This window comes from Callithrix jacchus, chromosome 4 (genome assembly GCF_049354715.1).
Source record: "Callithrix jacchus isolate 240 chromosome 4, calJac240_pri, whole genome shotgun sequence".
Classification (NCBI taxonomy): domain Eukaryota; kingdom Metazoa; phylum Chordata; class Mammalia; order Primates; family Cebidae; genus Callithrix; species Callithrix jacchus.
The window spans coordinates 75,376,506-75,396,664 of NC_133505.1; the positions used below are offsets into that span (position 1 = coordinate 75,376,506).

Genomic DNA, 20,159 nt, shown 5'->3' on the forward strand with positions numbered 1-20,159 from the left:
GATTTCTGGCTAAGAAAGGGGCATTTCAAATTGGATCCATACTTCTTTGTCATTGACGTTATGCAAATGTCTGGGTAAATATCCAAGTCCTAGATCTAGGCATTACTTCTTTTCCTTCAGCCAAGAGATATTTCCATGTCATCCCACCTGCCAAATGGATTCTAGATCTGCTAAATCTAGAATGAAATTACTTTTTTTTTCACTGTTTTGGAATCATCCAGAGTTGAGATTACTGGACAGAAGGTCAAAATTGGAAAGACAATGAAGAATGAAGTCTTTCCCTCTACCCCCAAGAAAGGGAAAGTTTAACCAAAGGAAGTTTTGGCTAACCAGAAATCCTATATCTTTTGTTTAGCTAGTTCATTAAAGTTATTTATTTCAAATGTGAAGAAATTCATTAAGCTGTTTTCTCAAATATGTAATTATCTCTGAATAAATTGGTACACCTGTTTAAATATGCGAGCTGCAATTGTGGCACCGGATAATGGGCTAATGAAATGTAATTCATCTATGAATACAGGCTAGGTTGTTCAGAGTGCCACATAGATCAAGAGTTTCTGAACACATCTGCACATCCATGTAAACACCACCTTCGCACCAATAATCATCTATACAACAACGATTTTTTGGCATGAAATATGAATTCCAATTTGCATGCTAATTATTTTGAAGGAAGACTGGCAGAGTGCCTTGGTAAAAGTCACTTTTGTTATACATGTAAAGTGCTGATTTTCACACATTTCGTATTTTCATACCTGGTGTCATTCTTCTCTTTGAATACTCACTGACAAAATATATGTAGAAAGTAGTTTCTTTTGGCTGGTCTGAGTTCAGTGTTGTTTATAACTAATTTAGTCCTTTAGTCAACATTTGTGAAGTCCCACTAGAAGCCAAACACTAAGGAAATATTCTAGAGAAACCAAAGATATTTCCCTCTCCACAACAGGTTTATAATTTGCAAGACAAGAAAAATACAAGTAAAGAAATAAAAAAAGATTGTTTTTAATATACTAAACAGAACATAAAATGTCCTAGCAAAATCCATTCTTCTCAACATAAAATATTTCTTTATTGTCTCAAGGAAAACTGAGTGGTATGAAAGTAAGGTTCCTCACATCTGTCCATATTTGGCATTATTCAACTATTTTCTACAGGACAACATAAAGGTATAATACAATCCTTAAGGTTCTAATAATGCCATGCCTAGCTGACAACACATTTAAGCAAGGAATTTTTTGCCCCAACTCTCTATTATTTTACCAGGGGTAATGATTTCTACTTATTTTGCTAGGTTATTAAGAAAAATTAATGAGATATTTAAGCCCTTCATAAGAACTAAACAAAAACTAACTGCAGACAACTATCTTTTCCTCCTGAGAGAGCATGTTAATGACTATGAAACTTGGCTCAATGTTAATGAGATTGGCACAAGGTTAGATTTTTGCAAACTGAATTATGATTAAATTTTACAACTATGAAACACCAAAAAACTAGCTCTTTAATAGGCCAGATGTTTCATTAAGCTTTTGTCTTCATTGGCAACAAAGATTTAAAGGAGCGCTTGAGTTCTCAGATCTCATCTTTCCTTTCAGTTTATGATCAAATGTTGGTTTGTACCATCATAAAAGACCTTCAAGTGAAGCTTCCTGATTATTGAGCAGGAGGCTCTGAGCTGCCTCAAAATTTGAAAATGTCCTAATTCTATGTAGGTTAAACCATGCTGTTCCAAACATAGTGCTAGGGATGTAGGCAGCACTCATATTTAATGCAACACTGGATCATACCAAAGGCTACAGCAGAATGGTGAAAGGAGAAAGCAGTAGACTTGGAACTAACAGACCTGAGATGTGGTCACTTATTTATTCAACATATTTTCATATAACACATTCATGTGCTTTGGGATAGACACCATGAAAGATACAAAAATATCTAGCATATAAAGCAGTATCTAAGCAGAAAATGCCTTTCATGATAAATACTATAGCAGTGGAGATGACAGAAATATTTCTGTAGCTCGGACCACCAATGAAGGGATCATATAACATGCACCCTATGAGTAGGGCCCTGAAGCCCCACTTCTGTTATTATAAGCAGAGACAGGGAGGGTAAAGGTTAGGGTTTACACAGAGGGGTGACAACAACAGCCCCAAAGGTAGGAAATGGTATATAGAGAAAAGACCAGATTTGCTGGGGCAGAGTAGACATCGGATTTTATTTTTCACCTTGAGTTCCAAGCTAAGGAATTTAATATTATTTGTTAGATTATTATTGAATTGTCATTAAAAGCTTTGTTTGCAAAAGATAGGGATGGGGAAAGCTTTCATGATTTAGAAGGGCATTTGAGGAAATTTATTTGGTCATAAATGCCTAACCCTTTGAGGCAGAAAGAGGCTACCACAGTAAAGCAACACGAGGTGTTACACTCTCAAGTAGGAAGAGGCATCCTGAGTTATCTGTCAGATAAAAAAAATTTTAAAGCCTCCCCACATTTTACATACCCCTTCAGCTGCCATCCTATCTCTGTTCCTCTTTATGCAAAACTCAAAAGAGTTGTCCATAACCATTGTCTCCAATTCCTCTTTTTATTTTCTCATGAGCCCATTCCAATTGGGCTTTTACTTCCAACACTCCAGTGGGTCTTTTCTTAAGATCACTCTCTTTGATTTCTAAATCCAATGGTCAACTATTTGACCTCTCTACACCATGTGAGTCAGTTTCTCCTTCTATCCTTTTTGAAATACTATTTTCCCTTGGCTTTCAAGGCACCACAATCTCCTGGTCCTCTCCTATATTACAGTTTTCTCCTTCTTCACCTCTTTTGACAAATGTTCCTCATCTCAGCAGTCTCTAAATGTTAGATATTTCGGACTCAGTTCTTGAACTTCTCTATTACGCTTGTCTCTTGGTGACTTCCTGACTTTAAATACCAGATATATGTTGACAATTCCCAGAGTTCTTCTCCCAGATGAACCTATCTGTTGAACTCCAAAAGCATACATCTGACTACTTACCATCTTCATCTAGATGTCTAGTAACAATCAAACTAACCCCAATATTCAATCTAGCTCCTGATATTCTCCCTGACACCTGCTCTTCCCACAGCCTTTCTTGTGTCAGTAAATGGCACATCTATACTTCCAATTACTCATGCCAAAGGTATTGGTGTCATCCTTGATTCTTCTTTTTCTCTTATACCCCAAATCCTGTTTTACCTCAAAATATATTAAATTTTGATCACTTTGCATCACCTCTACCACTACCACCCTGTTCTGAACCAAGGCTGTCTCTGCCTGAATTATTGCAGTAGATCTTAAGTAGCCCTGGCTCCTACATGCTTATGTCCTTCTCTTCTTTCTCCTACAATATATTCTCAAAATAGCAGCCAAAGAGATCCTTTTAAAAGGTGAGAATGTTGCTTATCTTTATCCAAAACCATCTGGTAGTCACCCAGCTCACACAGCATGAAAGCCAAACTACTAACAATTTCCCAACCACATCTCCATCATGTTACCTCTCCAGCCTCAATATCTCCTTTCTCGGTCTCATTCCAGCCACACTGGCTGCCAGTGAGTTCTCAGATGTCACCCACCTACACCAGATCCTTTTCTACTCACCGTTCTCTTTTCCTGGAATCCTCCTCCCCCAGATATCCAGATGCTAATTCCCTCAATTCCTTCAGTTTCTGCCAAAATATTTTCTTCTCAATGAGGCCCTAACTCAAGGCACTCCAATATCCTGCTTTGTTTTTCCCCTAGCATTTATGACCACCTGGCATACTCTATACATACTCATCTATTCATAGTGTCTATCTTCTCTCCCCAGAATGTAAGTGACATTGGAGCGTTAATTTCTGTCTGCTTTCACCACCATCTAAAAATGAGGTCTGTAAGTTAGCAGGTGTTTAATAAATAGTTACTGAATCAGTACATAGATATGGATAAGAAATATAGTGAAGAAAGAATTGACAGTATTTGGCTTCAGGTTTGATTATGATCTGTGCCAATTCCCTTCCCCTGTCTGGGTTCCAGTTTCCTCATGATAAAATGAGAGGTTTGGATTAAATGCAGAGTTTCCTCCAGCTCTGAAAGACCATGATTCTACTGACACCACATTGTAACCAAAGAAACTAATCAAGAAAAGATAAACATGAACAAAGATTTCTTTATGGTCTTCACCCATGTACATTTTTATAGAAATAAAAAAATAATTGTACACTAATTTTTTTATGGCAACTGTATGGGCACAGCTGAGGCCAATAAAAAAAATCAGTGTTTTTCATTTTCTATGAAAAGCAAGTTTGATAATTATGCAGTTTTTATCCTAGCTATTTACAACCCCTACTTCCAATAATGGCTTCTACTATGTCACCAGCTCTAGTTCTGTTTCCTCATTTCATTGCCACCTAGTGGAAAACCCAGCTGAGGTTGTTAATATGGTCTCCAATGCAGCAGGCTGAGTTTCATCTCCAAAAAATAAAATAAAATTGTTTTGACATCATTCAAAAATGTTTTACTCAAAGTTTCTTAAAATAAATATTTTCTATCAATATGTATAGAAAAGATTAACATTTCTTCTTTTTAATTTAGGTTTTACTTTCAACTGGAAGAGTATTTGTAAAGATGTACTTGTCAAAAACAACTTAATAAGCAAACTTAATAGTTTAGGTGGTATGCATGATAGATAGTATGCATTTCCTAAATCACTAAAAAACACAATTTTCCAGTAGCGTTTCTCAAAAGCCAGAAATAATACTAATCACAGCCTCATGATTTATTTTCCCATGTTATAATTCATAAAACTTACATTGTTTCTACATTGGGAAGTTAGTGTGATTCAATTCTGTTGATAGAATTGAATAGATAACTACAGTTTCTACAGATAGAAAACTACAGATAGCTTTTCCAACAACAGTTTTGCCAGCCCTCACATTTTCTCCGAATCTGGTGAAAATAAATACAGAGCCACACATTTGAAAATGTATTTTTTAAAGCAGTAAGTCTGTCTGATTAATCACATTCCATGTTGGTATCTTTGGAATATGTACAGGTAAAAAGAAGAATGTTTGAATCATATGTCTGTTAAGCCACATAAACTTTTATCCACCCTCAAAGAAGCCCAAACTCCCAGCATGTACCTCTGAAAAGTGAGAAAGGCCAACTTTATTTTCTAATAGAGCTGTACCAAATAATTCTCCTAGGCTATCATGCTGACAACAAACAATAAAGAACCTGTCATAAAATAACATGTTTTTACGGTATGCTGCCAGGAAACCAAGCTTTTCAGTGGGATAAATGGCACCACCCTTAAATATTGGCACAAGAGAGAATAGAATATATGGGATTTATTGCTTTAAAATCAAACTGGGCAGGGCGCGGTGGCTCACGCCTGTAATCCCAGGACTTTGGGAGGTTGAGGCGGGTGGATCACGAGGTGAAGAAGTCGAGACCAGCCTGGTCAACATGGTGGGACCCCGTCTCTACTGAGAATACAAAAAACTTAGCTGGGCGTGGTGGTGCGTGCCTGTAATCCCAGCTGCTCGGGAGGCTGAGGCAGGAGAATTGCCTGAACCCAGGAGGCGGAGGTTGCGGTGAGCCGAGACGCTCCATTGCACTCCAGCCTGGGTAACAGGAGCTAAACTCTGTCTCAAAAAAAATAATAATAAAAAAAATAAAAGAAAAGAAAACTAACAATGTATTAGAGCAGCGAATTGGGAAAAAATATAAAATGCTCTGAGCCCACTAAATAATCATGAATGATGAGAATATGTTTGAGTTGTAGACCACGTGAAGAGCTATATCATAAGCTTATGAAACCATTTTGAAATTGGCTTCCTTTTTCAATTTAGAAAAGGAAAGGGGACAAAAGATAGGATAGGCAGAGGGGAAATAACAAACAAGTACCATATAAGTGACTCTTTTAGAATCAGTGATCTATCAAATGGTATTTTCAATTGCATTTTTTGTTATGTAGTTCCTAGGGCTACTTTTTGACACCTGATAATATCTTTTGAAGGGATATTTTGCTTTTGATTTATTTACTAAAGAAAAGCAAGGGTTGACTCTGAAAAAAAAGTGTTCTATTAATGTAGGGTGTTGAAGATTAGAACGAATCCAATTGCATAAAGGAAAATGTAACTACAATTTTTCATATTGTTTTTCTGGTATTTTTGTGCTGTTTCATTTTAATTTAAAATTTCTAACACAGTATTATTAAATATTTGCTGTCTCCAAATTGAGAGAAGGGTCACCTATCAGTATAGTTCTTCTACCTCTCAGAATATGTACATATCACTACCCATCGCTTTCTAAGTCCTCTAAGGGACAGGTAGTCATTGTTCATCTTTAGTAATTGTCAGCAAATTTAGATTTCAGTTAAATTGGTGAGAAGTCTAAGAAAATAGGCCATAAAGTTCAAGAGAAAGAAATAAAGGGTATTCAAACAGGAAAACAAATTGTTTCTGTTTACAGATGACATGATTGTATATTTAGAAAACCCCTCATCTCAACCCAAAATCTCCTTAAGCTGATAAGCAACTTCAGCAAAGTCTCAGGATACAAAATCCACGTGCAAAAATCACAAGCATTCCTATACACCAATAATAGACAAACAGAGGCCAAATCATGAGTGAACTTCCATTCACAATTGCTACATAGAGAATTAAATACCTAGGAATACAACTTAAAAGAAATGTGAAGGATCTCTTCATGGAGAACCACAAACCAGTGATCAAGGAAATAAGAGGACACAAACAAATGGCAAAACATTCCATGCGCCTAGATAGGAAGAATCAATATTGTGAAAATGGCCATACTGCTTGAAGTAATTTATAGATTCAGTGCTATCCCTATCAAGCTAGTGTTGACTTTCTTCACAGAATCAGAAACAAACTACTTTAAATTTTATTGGAACCAAAAAAGAACCTGCATAACCAAAACAATCCTAAACAGAAAGAACAAAGCTAGAGCACAACCAAAACAGCATGGTACTGGCACCAAAACAGATATATAGAGCAATGGAACAGAACAGAGGCCTCAGAAATAACATCAACACATCTACAACCATCTCATCTTTGACAAACCTGACAAAAACAAGCAATGGGGAAAGGATTCCCTATTTAATAAATGGTGTTGGGAAAACTGGGTAGCCATGTGCAAAAAGCAGAAACTGGACCACTTCCTTACATCTCATACAAAAATTAACTCAAGATGGATTAAAGACTTAAATGTAAGGCCTAAAACTATAAAAACCCTATAAGAAAACTTAGGCAATACCATTCAGGACATAGGCATGGGCAAAGACTTCATGACTAAAACACCAAAGCAGTGGCAACAAAAGCCAAAATAGACAAATGGGATCTAATTAAACTAAGGAGATTCTGCACAGCAAAAGAAACTATCATCAGAGTGAACAGACAACCTACAGAATGAAAAAAATTTTACAATCTATCCATCTAACAAAGGGCTAATATCCAGAATCTACAAAGAACTTAAACTTGTTTACAAGAAAAAAACAAATAGCCCCATCAAAAAGTGGGTGAAGGATATGAACAGACACTTCTCAAAAGAAGACACTTATTCAGCCAACAAGCTTATGAAAAAAATCTCATCATCACTGGTCATTAGAGAAATGCAAATGAAAACCACAATAAGATATCATCTCACACCAGTTAGAATGGCAATCATTAAAAAGTCAGGAAACAACAGATGCTGGAGAGGATGTGGAGAAATAGGAATGCTTTTACACTGTTGGTGGGAGTGTAAATTAGTTCAACCATTGTGGAAGACAGTGCGGTGATTCCTCAAGGATCTAGAATCAGAAATACCATTTGACCCAGCAATCCCATTACTGAGTATATACCCAAAGGATTATAAATCATTCTACTATAAAGACACACGCACATTTATGTTTACTGCAGCACTGTTCATAATAGCAAATACTTGAAACCAACCCAATGCCCATCAATCATAGACTGGAGAAAAAAAATGTGGCATATATGCACCATGGAATACTAGTCAGCCATAAAAAATATGAGCTCATGTCTTTGAAGGGACATAGATGAAGCTGGAAATTATCATTCTCAGCAAACTAACATAAGAACAGAAAACCAAACACCACACATTCTCACTCATAAGTGGGAGTTGAAAAATGAGAACACATGGATACAGGGAGGGAAACATCACACACCAGGGCCTGTTGGGGGGTGGGGGGCTAGGGGAGGAATAGCATTAGGAGAAATACCTAATGTAGGTGACAGGTTCATGGATGCAGCAAACCACCCTGGCTTGTGTATACCTATGTAACAAACCTGCATGTTCTGAACATGTACCCCAGAATTTAAAGTATAATAATAAAAAAAAGAAAAAAAAATTAGGCCATAAAATTAAAACAAGGGACAAAGGACAACTCATGGACACACAGGCTTTGTCTGTGGACTTGTATGAGTGTTTGACTACCTTCAGTTTTGAAAAATGAGGAACACTTTGGGAACACTAACAAAGCTTGAAAAGGGAAGAATTGATACATGTGAGAATTTCCAAATGAGAGTCCTTCTGTCTGGAACATTGTACTTTCTCTTCTCCTGAATGATGTATTCATCCCCTGGACTCCTTTCAGAAAACAATCCATTAGGAAGCATCCCTGACCCCCACTCTCATGCCTCCCTGCTCTTATCTGAGTGAGGAGATTTTTCTGAGTTCTTCTTGGCATGCAGCACTGGTCACTATCATGGTCCTTATCATGCTATATTGTGATTGTTTACTTGTCTCAACTCCTTATTCTCAATAGACTGAAGAAATTTTTGATTTACTTCTCTTTGTAGACCCTATATTTACACACTCAAAAAAAAGTTTACTAAATAAGCAAGTAGGATTGTCTGAGGACATGTTTTATACTGTATAAGTGTCCCACTTTTAAAAAATTTATTTGTTTTTTTCCTGCAAAGTAAATTCTGAAGGCAAATCACAAATGCCTTTCAAAGTAAGAATAATGAGTTTATAAGAAAAAATATGTGGTTGCATATATTTTCCTTTTTCCCAAAGGAAAGCTAGTTGGCATAGCAAAAGATAAGGTAGATTAGAAATGTTGTGCTTAACACTACTTCTTACAAGTTAATAGATCTGTGTGAGTTTACTTCTTCAGCTGAGAATTGGAGATAACACTATCTATACTTTCTATCTTACGAGGTTGTTGCAATAGTCAAACAAGTTAATGGGAATAAAAGCATTTCAAAAACTCTGAATTGGTATATGAAGCATGTTAAGATGACTTTTTAAAAAAAGTGTAAGTTGGCTTTTCTTACATAATTGTTTATCTTACGTAAAATGAAGGTTGAGAAATACATTTTGGTGAGAAGTTTGAGTTTCACATTGTCACTTCCAGTCATTAAATGTGGATAGCATTGCTTTGGCCTATAACCTTGATCTAGTTTAGCTGTCATTGTCACTGTCACAACTCCACCATCATCAGCCAACCTGGAATGTTAATGGGCTGTTAGGCTCAAGTCCTTTTTGTGTTTCCTGATAGGGGAGTCAGAATTCAGTCTGAAGGAAGATACTTGTACATGTCTATTTCTAGTACTTTTAACATTGGCTATGGTATACTGATTTAGAAAAGTTCCTTGGTGGACCAGAAGCATAATGTAAAACCAGCTGCCAGGTTTATGGTTGCACTCCTGCATGTGGTAGAATAAGATAGAAAGTAATTGGTATTAACTGGTTTCCATTATGATGTGAGAATAGAGTTGGCAGAAAAATTTATAATTAGCTCTGACATTATTGACAAAGCTACAGTATAATGCAGTAATAGTGAGACATTAGTTTATTGCTCTGGCAAGCAGATAATTTAATAGCATCTTAGCTCACAGAATTTAGTGTTATAAAGACTTAATGTGTTTTTAATCCAATGAATAAATAAATATATCAATTTTTAAAATACTTGATTGATATTTATAGCAATGAGGAGGTAGCCTAAAGTATCTTCCCCTTCACCCATGGTCCAGAAATGAACAGATATTTGCAGAAGTTCAATGTTGTCTGAGAACCTTTCCAGTGTCATTGCAAAGATCTTGCTGCACAGAATTTCAAGATGGCACAACAGTAGTCCCATCGACTTTCTAACCCAGCCACTTGAGGTGTGATAATTCATTAAATGAAGAAATACTTTCTCAAGAGTCTACAAGCCAGAGTAGTAACATGGCAGTTATAGATTGCTTCCTGTCCATCACAGAATATAGAAATTTCACACTACCCTTCACACTAATCACAATTCTTCACTCGAAAACATGTTATTTGAACAATTCCATTACTGAAACTCTGATAACCTTTTCTTCTTTGGAGACATGCACAGAAAGAGTTTGAAATCATTGTATCACCCTGCTACACTCCATGATATGGGTTTTGTGACTACAATTTAACAACTCCATACTGGCACGAGAGAAAGAGAGGTTGGCATTAATGGTTTATTTATTGAGCTCTAAATTCCTTCGTTTCCTTCAAAAGAATACTTGTCCTCTAAGAAATATTTTCTAAATTCCTATCATAATATTATAAAATATCCTTTAAAAGCATTGTTCAAAGTATAACAAATCAAAATGATAGAACAATCTGGTACTAGTTGGCACAATTATTGTGTCAACATATAATTCCTTACCTTTATGTCTGGGGATCTCTGCAGTAAAATCATGAATAGAGCTCTAAAATCCTTTACTTCTACAATATGTCATGCAAGACTTACTTCTAAATAAGTCAATATCATGCATCTATATAACTTCCATTCTTGTTGACCGGACATCATATGGCTTTGTAACCTCACTCTCACCACTCTGAAGATAATTTCTCTCACCCTTCTCTCCTCTCTCTCTCTCTCTCTCTCTCTCTGTCTCTCTCTCTCTCTCTCTCTCTCTCTCTCTCTCCCTCTCCCACACACACACACACACACACACACACACACACACATTTTTTAATATACATATATTATCTAAATCAGCCAGTCCCTAGGCCTTTGAATGTGGTCTACATATTCTCTTTTTCCCTTAGTGGTATTTCCCTCAGCTAGAATGCTGTTTCTCCTCTTTTTTTTTTTCTTTTTCCTTTTTTCTTTTTTCTTTTTTGCCAATTTGAATCCTTTCATTTCAAAGTTCACTGCTTCCAAGAATCATGGGATTCTTGACTAACTGAATCTGTCACCCACCTTAACCTTACTTTGAATATCCTCATTAGTTATGTGTACACAGTATGTGCCACATCAGTATGGCTTTCTTTCTAAGTTGCCTCAGAAAGATTCTGAGTGTCGTAGGTGGACGTGTAACACTTTCCAACGTTAAGCTCCTCAAGACCAGAAGGTATCTACTTCACTTCCTCTGATTCCAAATTCCATCTGGGACATGCTACACTCAGCTGATTATCAAAGATGCCTGAGATATTAATTTTTACCAATCCAGTCTTGCTTTAATCTGCCATAGTGTGTGGTTTTATACTTACTGGAACAGAAACTTGAGGATTATCTGCAAGTTTACCCAGCACAGCAGAGCCGTCAATGTCAATCGGGCCTCTTGGCTTTATAGGTAAAGATTCAATCCTGTTGCAGTCAACAAAAAGAGTAGCACTACTCCTCTCCACGCCAATCATGATCTTATGCCACTGGGAATCAAACAAGGAGGGCAAATTCGAAAAGGCTGCTGTTTGGAGACTTCCATCCAGTCCCTTGTATGAAAATGCAACAGATTGTGTCTGGCCATTAATCTTTATGCCAACTTGCTCCTTCCCAGAGGAATCCTGAATCTGCCAAATGCTCCAGTTCTTTCTGAGTGTGCTTCCAGTCATCCGAAATGTCGTCAAGAAGGAATATTCTTCAGGCAGTCCACTGGGATATAAATTCCTGAGTAAAATTTTTAAATAGGAAATATGAATCTTGTTTCCTGTGCCCAGCATATTTACAGCCTTCCCTTTTGAGGCCATTTCTAGATGCCAGACCTACAGAAAGGTTACAGTGTAAAAAACTATGTAACTTTTGTTATTTCATGGCTGCTCATAAAGACCTTCACAGTAGTTCAATCATTCATGTACATTCATGGTCCATCTTAAAATACGCATTTTAAAAATACCCTCCCTCATTGCTAAGAAAGATTCCCAATGCCACATAATCCCAACAAAATTACTATTTATACTATCCAAAGAGCTACTGTTCAGCAATTTCATCTCAGCCAAAAAATACATTCTTGCAAAGTTCTTGGCAACATTTCATTCACAAGTGAGAGAGGAGATCATTAGGAATGTAAATCAGCTGTACTAGCTTGTGAAATGATTTAATTAAAGCAGCTAGCAGCTTCTACTTTTTTGTTTTAATGTAACATGTTAAGATTATTTGTTATCTCCATAATTGCTTGGGTATTCCACTCCACAATTATATCCTTGACCCATGTAAGTATTTTGAGAATCAATAACTGTGGGGACTTCAGAAGTTTCTTCACTTCTGAAGGCTGTTTATCTTTTTTTAGGGAATTCAAATTACAATGTTAAAGTAGCAGCTTAACACTGGATGGGTGATAAGTGAAAGTGACCAATTCTTACTTCTCTACTGAAACTCAATTGTTTCTTAAGCTGCCAACTAAGTCTGTATCATTGCTAACTCCTTTACTGCTTTAAATGGCAGAATAAAACCAGCAGTGTCCCTGAGGCATCTCTACCCTCTATAGAGACTGTGGTCTGGAGCTGCACCAGCTACCTGGATACGCTTCTGTTGAAGCCAAGCTGCAAAAAGCTGAAGACCGAACTTTAAAACTTAGCATGTTAAATGTAAGCATCGTCCTTCAAGGACTTGAACATTATGTCTTTTTACCTTCCCCCTTCTAAACATAGAAAAATTCCTAAGCAAGGAAGAAATGCTAATGAATTTTCTCTGCTAAACAATACAAATTTTGTATTTCTGAGAACAGTTATGGACCAGGACCCAGAATCCCAAATAACCTTACTTCAAGTCAAATTCTTGAAGAGAAATTTGCCCTCTAATTTGCTAAGATCTTCTATCTTTACTTTGATTTTAATTATAAAACTTTATTATGTCTTAAAACAACATAAACATATCTTTAACTTTTTTCTATGCAAAGATTTTTACATGTCTTCAATAAAATGGTTCAACTATCTCAACAAATTTTATCACTTTGTTAGTTTTCTAAAGATGACAAAACTGTTAAATTTTTTATCTGAATACTCTTTTATCATACAAGCATTTTTTAACCATTATTTTGTAATATGACTGGTTTGTATTTAGAGTATGGTATGAATTATTTTATCCATACACATTTTTATCACTGGTGATGTGTATTATTCTTATTGCAAAGTTTTCAGTTCACTATATACCTAAGACCACTTAAAAGTTTCACAAGTCTAATTTATAGAACAGTCAGCTCCATTGTCTTTTCTTGGAACACCTGAAATTCTTTCTTGCGAATATGCTATGCACATCAATAAGTAAACTTGACAGCATACATAATTTAAAAGAAGCTACATCTATAAATGATTTATTTCATTATACTACAGTCTTTGAAGAGTACCTTAAATGAAGAATCATAAGAGTTTGAATGAAAGATTAGTGTTTGAACCTTGAAACATTTGTGACCTTAACCCCCAAATAGCTAAGGACTGTGTTTTTAAGGAAAATAACATGTTTGTTAATAAGAGTCGAGAGTGTAAAACTCTTATGCCTAAAATAAGGAATAAAAAGCAGCAAAAAAAGGTATGTGTCTCTTAAGTCTTTCAAAAAATAGAAAAGATAAATAATGATAAACTGTGACTCTATCACATTAGTTCCACATACCATAATATTTTCCTCCCACAAAGATCCTGCTAATAGTTTCTTTCACCGTCTTAGGGCCTAGCACAGAACTTCCCTCTATACCAAAATTGTCTACTCCATGGATGACCAAAAGCAATTCCTATCCCTAGTCTCCTTGTCACCCAGCTTTTGAATTAGCAGCACTTAGAGGGAAGATTGAAAAGAAAGGATCCTCTAAGGAGAAAAGACTTTCACATACATACATTCTCTTCTTCCAGTGCTCTTGACCACTAATAATAGACACTTATCCAATACCACTGTGGATTGGGCTCTTCAGGCATTCTCGAGTTATGAACACCTACTCTGCATAGCAACCTCATGACATAGTTATTATTCCTGATTTTAAACTGAGGGAACTGAAGTAAACATAGTCTAAGTACTTTCCCAAGAATAAACTTTACTATTTACTTGGAGTTAACCATGTCTCAGCCCTCTAACTTTACTCCTCTTTTTATTTCCCTACTTTGTTTTCCTAATTTCTTCCTCCTTCTTTCCTCATCTTTTAATTAGCCTTGACAGTAAAACCAGATTTTTTAGTCTTTATGGGGACAAGGAGTCAAGGGTAGCAAATATGAGACACTGGATGTATCCCGGGTACACTATTTAGTGATAGCTCTAGGCATTTTGAGAAAAACAACAAAGATGAGCAGGAGGCAAGGAAGCCACATGGCCTCAAATGATCAGTCCCTGAACTTAAGAGTTAATGACAGTACCTCAAATTTTAGAAAATTAGGTCAGCCCTGAGGACCTCATGTTTTGCTTAATTATTTAGGAAAGAAGAAAACAGAATTTTTAAAGCCTATTTAGCAACACAACTGGCACTTCTGTACATGAAGAGAAACAATGAGGAAAAAAAAGTGAATATTCCTGTTATGCTTTTAATCTTTCCAGATGTGAATGGTTTTCCAGTCAGTATGGAGTAGTGGTTAGAAGTACAGCCTTTGCAACCATTCTGCCTGGGATTCAGTCCTTCCAGCATGTTCCAACCCAGTCACCTTATGCAAGTAAATTAAACTTTTGGGGCTCCCTGATTTAAAGAAAGAGAAGGTTAATAGTGCCCCTACATCACAGGGTTGTGACGAGAATGAGATTAATGATAATTAGTAAATTTATAAAAGCTTATACAAGGTACTATTATCATATTATACAATAATATATATGTTCAAAATATGAATTCCTAGCTACAATCTGGCACTGTTATATCAGATTCTTCTAATTTGTCCAAAGTTTTTATTTTTGTATACATTGAGTTTCTATATATTATTCTATTGTTCTAATGAATCATTATTTACCTTCATACCTTAATTTTTATCAAAGACCTAATTATCTCATTTATCTACCAAAGGAAACTTAATTCTAGTTTTCTTAGTGTGCTAAAGCACATAATAATTATAATAATCATAAATAAGGTATTTAGGTGATATCAAAACTCAATTGCTGCGATCATTCATAATGACAGGACTCAACACTTATACACTAAAGTACCTCAGTTATAAATAAAGAACAAAGGCTTAGTTCCAGAGAAAGAAATCAGTGAAGTGGGAGATTTGTTCTTGCCAGTATTACTATCATTGTTTCTATTATAATTATTTTAGTTTTGCTTTGGTTTGATGTCTGCCAGGAACCAAGCAGTGGATGTGTGGCTCTATTTCAGCACCGGGACACTTGAACAGCACCATTGTGAGTCTTCTAACCACTCTGTGGCTCCTAGTTAAATTTATGCTTACCCTCTGGCACTTTTCACAGAGGTCCTTTCAGTCAAAACCAAAAAAATTATAGAAAAACAGAAAGCAAGGTCATAAGAACATGTCCTAAATCAATGTATAATAGTCTCAGTCATACTTTTTCCTGGAATGGAAAGTAAATTACATACTGAAAACATGAAATGCAGTATTCAGGAACTGAAGATAGATATGTAAATAAATTTCTTCATCTTTAAATACAATTATAATCCAAGAAACACTGAGCATGAGAAAACCCTAACATTGTATAGCTATCCATTTTTAATGCATTTGAGTCAGATAATTAGATTAAAATATTTTTGATAGATTACCTAGTTGGAATCCTGAAGTCTACATTGTTTCCCAATTTGTAAGCCACCTGTAATGTAGTTGATCCCACTACTCTTTGGATAGCTCTTCTAGATGCTGCTTTATCTACCTGGAACTGAGAGATCAGATCAAACCCTATAGAATGGGAATACAAAATGAAAAGTCTAAAATGAGATTGGTTTTATTTCTTTCCACAACTTTCTCAAATAAAAGAATATACTAGGTTTATAGAAAGCATGCATTTTCAATACAGTACATTGCTACTCACCTGGTAAGTCATCTTGGCCAATCCTGATCTTTGGGCAGAGTTCATCACCACCATTAGAACTGGAATTGACAGGGTATCCTGCAAAAGAGATAGCATGTCATTCTACTTCATTCACTCTAAAGATTTTAGGATGTACCAATAATAATGACTATTTAAAATTTAACATTATACCAACTTGCTTAGAGGTAGCATGTTTTGCTTTAATTCCATGCTTCTATGATTATAATCCATCCACCTGCAATCCTGGAAGGGATGGATGCAAGGTACAAAGTTGTTTTAATAATCTGTGCTGGGAAAATGTTCCTTTTGGAGAGGTTAGGCATTTGTTCCTTTTGAACCAAAGTTGAATGATGTCCTGAATGGCACAGGGTCAGAAGTCTGTTTGGAAAATTTTCTGGTGGTTTGGGCTAGAAAATACTCCTTAAACACCACAAATTTTGGGATTCCAATGAGATTTAGAGCCAGCCTTGGTCCAGTTCAGTGGGGCTTCTGGAGAGTGGAGTTTTTAGGAATCTTTGTCAGATATACGGGTCTGAGAAGTCTTGAGATTCACTAATCATAAATAAAATGTAGAGGATGCATTTGATTTCATAAATTCATTCTAAGAGATCAAATAAAGGTCCAAACTAGATTACTGCTAGCATCTTAGAACTGGGAAGAGTAAAGAGAAGAAGAAAATAATCATGAGAAGGATTAACCCTCTATTTGATAAGAAATCATAGAATGGAATTGTGTTCTCCTTATACAAGTGGAAGGTCATAGGGAGGGAGAATTTTTTCACCACCACAAAAGGCTTCCTGTAACTATCCAACCGCAGCGCCTTGCTAATATTCATCTGACAACAGAGACTCTCTAGACTTCACAAAAAGTATTATTAAGTTACAAAACATGGGCCAGGCACCATGGCTCATGCCTGAAATCCCAGCACTTTGGGAAACTGAGGCAGGTGGATCACCCGAGGTCAGGTGTTTGAGACTAGCCTGACCAACATGGTGAAACCCCGTCTCTACTAAAAATACAAAAAAATTAGCCAGGCGTGGTGGCACATGCCTGTAGCTCCAGCTACTCAGGAGGCTGAGGAGAGAGAATCACTTGAACCTAGGAGGTGGAGGTTTCAGTGAGCCAAGATGGCATCACTGCAGTCCAGCCTGGATGACAGAGTGAGACTCCATCTCAAAAGCCAAACAAAACACATGGGCCTATCCATCACGGTACATCAAACATGCTCTTTATACTCCCCTGACCCCAAATTGTTGAGGTCCATCCATCCATCCATCCATCCATCCATCTATTCATTCATTCATCCATGTATTCACCAAACATTTACCAATCACCATCTGTACTAGGCACTGCACTAAGCACTGCAGCAAACAGATTGGCCTTCCTGCCAACTGTGGTTACTGGTGGGACTTAATTTCCATACCCAGCATTGACCATGGAAAGCCAGCCACTGGCATATCCCCATGCCCCAAAGCAGGATTGAAGAGGGAAGGTGTGAAGGACCATGGATGCCTCACTCAGTCTTCAGTCAGCCACGGCCCTGCCTGATCATTTCTGGGAATAAGTGATCTTTCAAAGTCTATAAACTATGGCCCTTACTGGGGCGACGCTTGACAGCTGCAGATGCCCAGGGTTCCAGGAAACTGCACACAAAGAAGAAAACTGGAAATTTCCTGAAGAAGAGAGAAGAAAAGTGACTCAAACCAGAGTCCCTGCAGATGGGAACTACGTTCATGTTTTCAAACCTGGTAAACCTAATTAATGTAAGGTGATCAATTCTCAGTATAGTTTATTTTTTTCATTTTACTTTGAAATCTTACTGGCAGATGTAAGGAATTCATATATTTCCAGCCCCCACATTCCTGTTGTTTTATTGATCTCATTTTCTCGGTAACAGGTAGTTACCTGTATCAGTATTTCCTTGTCTCTAGTTTCTTTCGTCTTTGATTTCCTGCCTCTCTTTTTTCCATGGCAATCACTTTCTTTCCCTCCCTCTGTCTCTTTTTTTGCATCTCTCTCCTGTTTCTCACGCTTGCTCTCTCTTGTCTTACTCTCTCATCGCTGTCTCTCTCTGTCTCTCACCTTTCGGCTCACCTACTCTCATCCTACCACTGCTGCAAAAATATGCACCGTTGGTTCTGAGGACCCCCAGCCCAGTCTCCCTACCACTTTTCCCAGAGTTATTGCCTTACCAGCAGGTCTTCATTTTCCCAGTTGATTTCCTTGGTTGCCAACAGTCCTTATGGAGAAGAGGTTGGAAGGGAGTCACTGCTCCCTCACGACCCCTTCAGGGTTACCCTAGGACTATGAGTCTGGTCACAGCCTTGGTCCCTCCTGCCCTGGTGAGGGCTAAAAGCAAAGGGAGAGAACCAGAGGCATCTCGTGACACTTTAAACTGAAGCAGAAGAAAGGGGTGGGGAGAAGCAGCGCTGTAAGCCCAGGCCTAGGGGTGTGTCCTCAAAGCTAACAAAGTTACACTGAAGGAGGGATTAACAGGGGAAAGTTTACAGAAAAGAAAAAAATAAAATCAGGATGTAGGAAAATTCACCAGAAAGATCCAGGCAAAGTCCTATAGGAACACAGTAGATGCTTTTAGATCTGCTATAGGAGCACAATGGCAGCTTTCAGAACTGCTATAGGAATACAGTGGAAGCTTTCAGAGGACTGAGTTTCCAGTAAAAATGTGCCCACTGGGAGGCGGAGGTGTGGAAACTCGTGGGAGCCTTGGTGCCCAATCAACCCAAGTTTCAATCCCTGTTTATTCTGAAGCTTACTAGTTGAGAGAGTTACTTCATCTTTCTGTAACTAGATGCCTTAACTGTGAAACAGATTGAAAATACTTACATAAAACAATTGTTTTGAGAATTAAATGAGTTGCAGAGACAGAGAGTCTAACAGACAGCAGTCATTATTTGTCATTGTCCTCATAGCTAACACTTCATGATTGCCTCCCTCTATTGAAAATGCTCAAGGGCTAATGCCATGTAATTCTCACAACATTGTAAGGTAAGACTGAAGTTACCCTTATTCCCCAGATAAGAAAGTTGAGGAACCAGACAATCAAGTAACTTTTTCAAAGTGCCATGCCTATTACTAAATACACATTCCCTCTCTCTACCTCATGGTTGGAAATCCTGATAAAATGTAATATCAAGCCCCCTAGTTGTTGTTTCTTAAACTCTTGAGATTACCAGAGTTGAGCGAAAGACGCTGGACCTGGAAAGAAGCATCCTCTGTTAATGAGGTGAGAACATGTTACAAGGAGCACAAACCTGGGGAGATACATGTTATCAGCATCACTACATCCTCTCTCCAGAACCTCTCCAGAAAATTCCCAAGAGGCCCCACATCACCCCCCTTCCCACCCACTCAGCACGGCCTATCTCTGGCCTTGTCTTGACAGACATGGGTGGTTAGTCCAAAAACAGGGACTCTTGAGGTCAGAAGATCCAATTATCTAAAAAATCACAGTAACTTTGAAGTGTTTTTGATTCCTTGAACTTTTTTTTTTAAGAGACAGGGTCTCAGGTCTCACTCTGTCGGCCAGTCTGGAGTGCAGTGGCATAATCATAGCTCACTACAGCCTTGAACTTCTGGCCTCAGGGTGTTCCGAGTAACTGGGATGATAGTTGTGCACCACTGCAGGGCTTCTTGAAATTTTTTAATTTAACTTTCTAATTGATTTCATTTTTATTTAATTAAAAACAATAGCATTGCTTCTTATTTTCATTTGTTTATTTTTTTTCCAAAAAAGTCCTTTCATCTTCTGCCTCTCCCAGCTCACTGATGAACTGTGAATCAGGTAAACTTAATATCCATGCTCTTGCCCTTTTCTTTTCTACTCACGACCCACCTGTTGGAGTCCTGTCTCTTCTTCCCAGAGGGACATCCATTTCCTCATGCTGTTTGGGGCTTTCCACAAGTCCTGTCATTTGCCTTCTGTCTATCAAAATTCCCATTCCCTAGAGCAGCCATCCTGGCTCTGTGACCGAACTGCAGATGACCAGAGC

The 20,159-nt window shown here is 37.3% G+C and overlaps 1 protein-coding gene across 2 annotated transcripts in view; it reads right to left on the bottom strand.

The window, feature by feature from the left end:
- COL9A1 (collagen type IX alpha 1 chain) overlaps positions 1-18,512 on the bottom strand; it is an 88,206-nt gene extending 69,694 nt beyond the window's left edge. For both annotated transcript variants that reach the window (XM_002806711.6, XM_054254153.2), the window contains exons 1-5: positions 18,342-18,512; positions 17,749-17,822; positions 16,150-16,227; positions 15,884-16,016; positions 11,478-11,874 (exon numbers count right to left, since the gene is read on the bottom strand). In XM_002806711.6, coding sequence (XP_002806757.5) covers positions 11,478-11,874; positions 15,884-16,016; positions 16,150-16,227; positions 17,749-17,822; positions 18,342-18,355 — 696 coding nt within the window. In that variant the 5' untranslated portion in view covers positions 18,356-18,512. The remainder of the gene's footprint in view (positions 1-11,477; positions 11,875-15,883; positions 16,017-16,149; positions 16,228-17,748; positions 17,823-18,341) is intronic.
- Between the last annotated feature and the right edge of the window lie 1,647 nt (positions 18,513-20,159).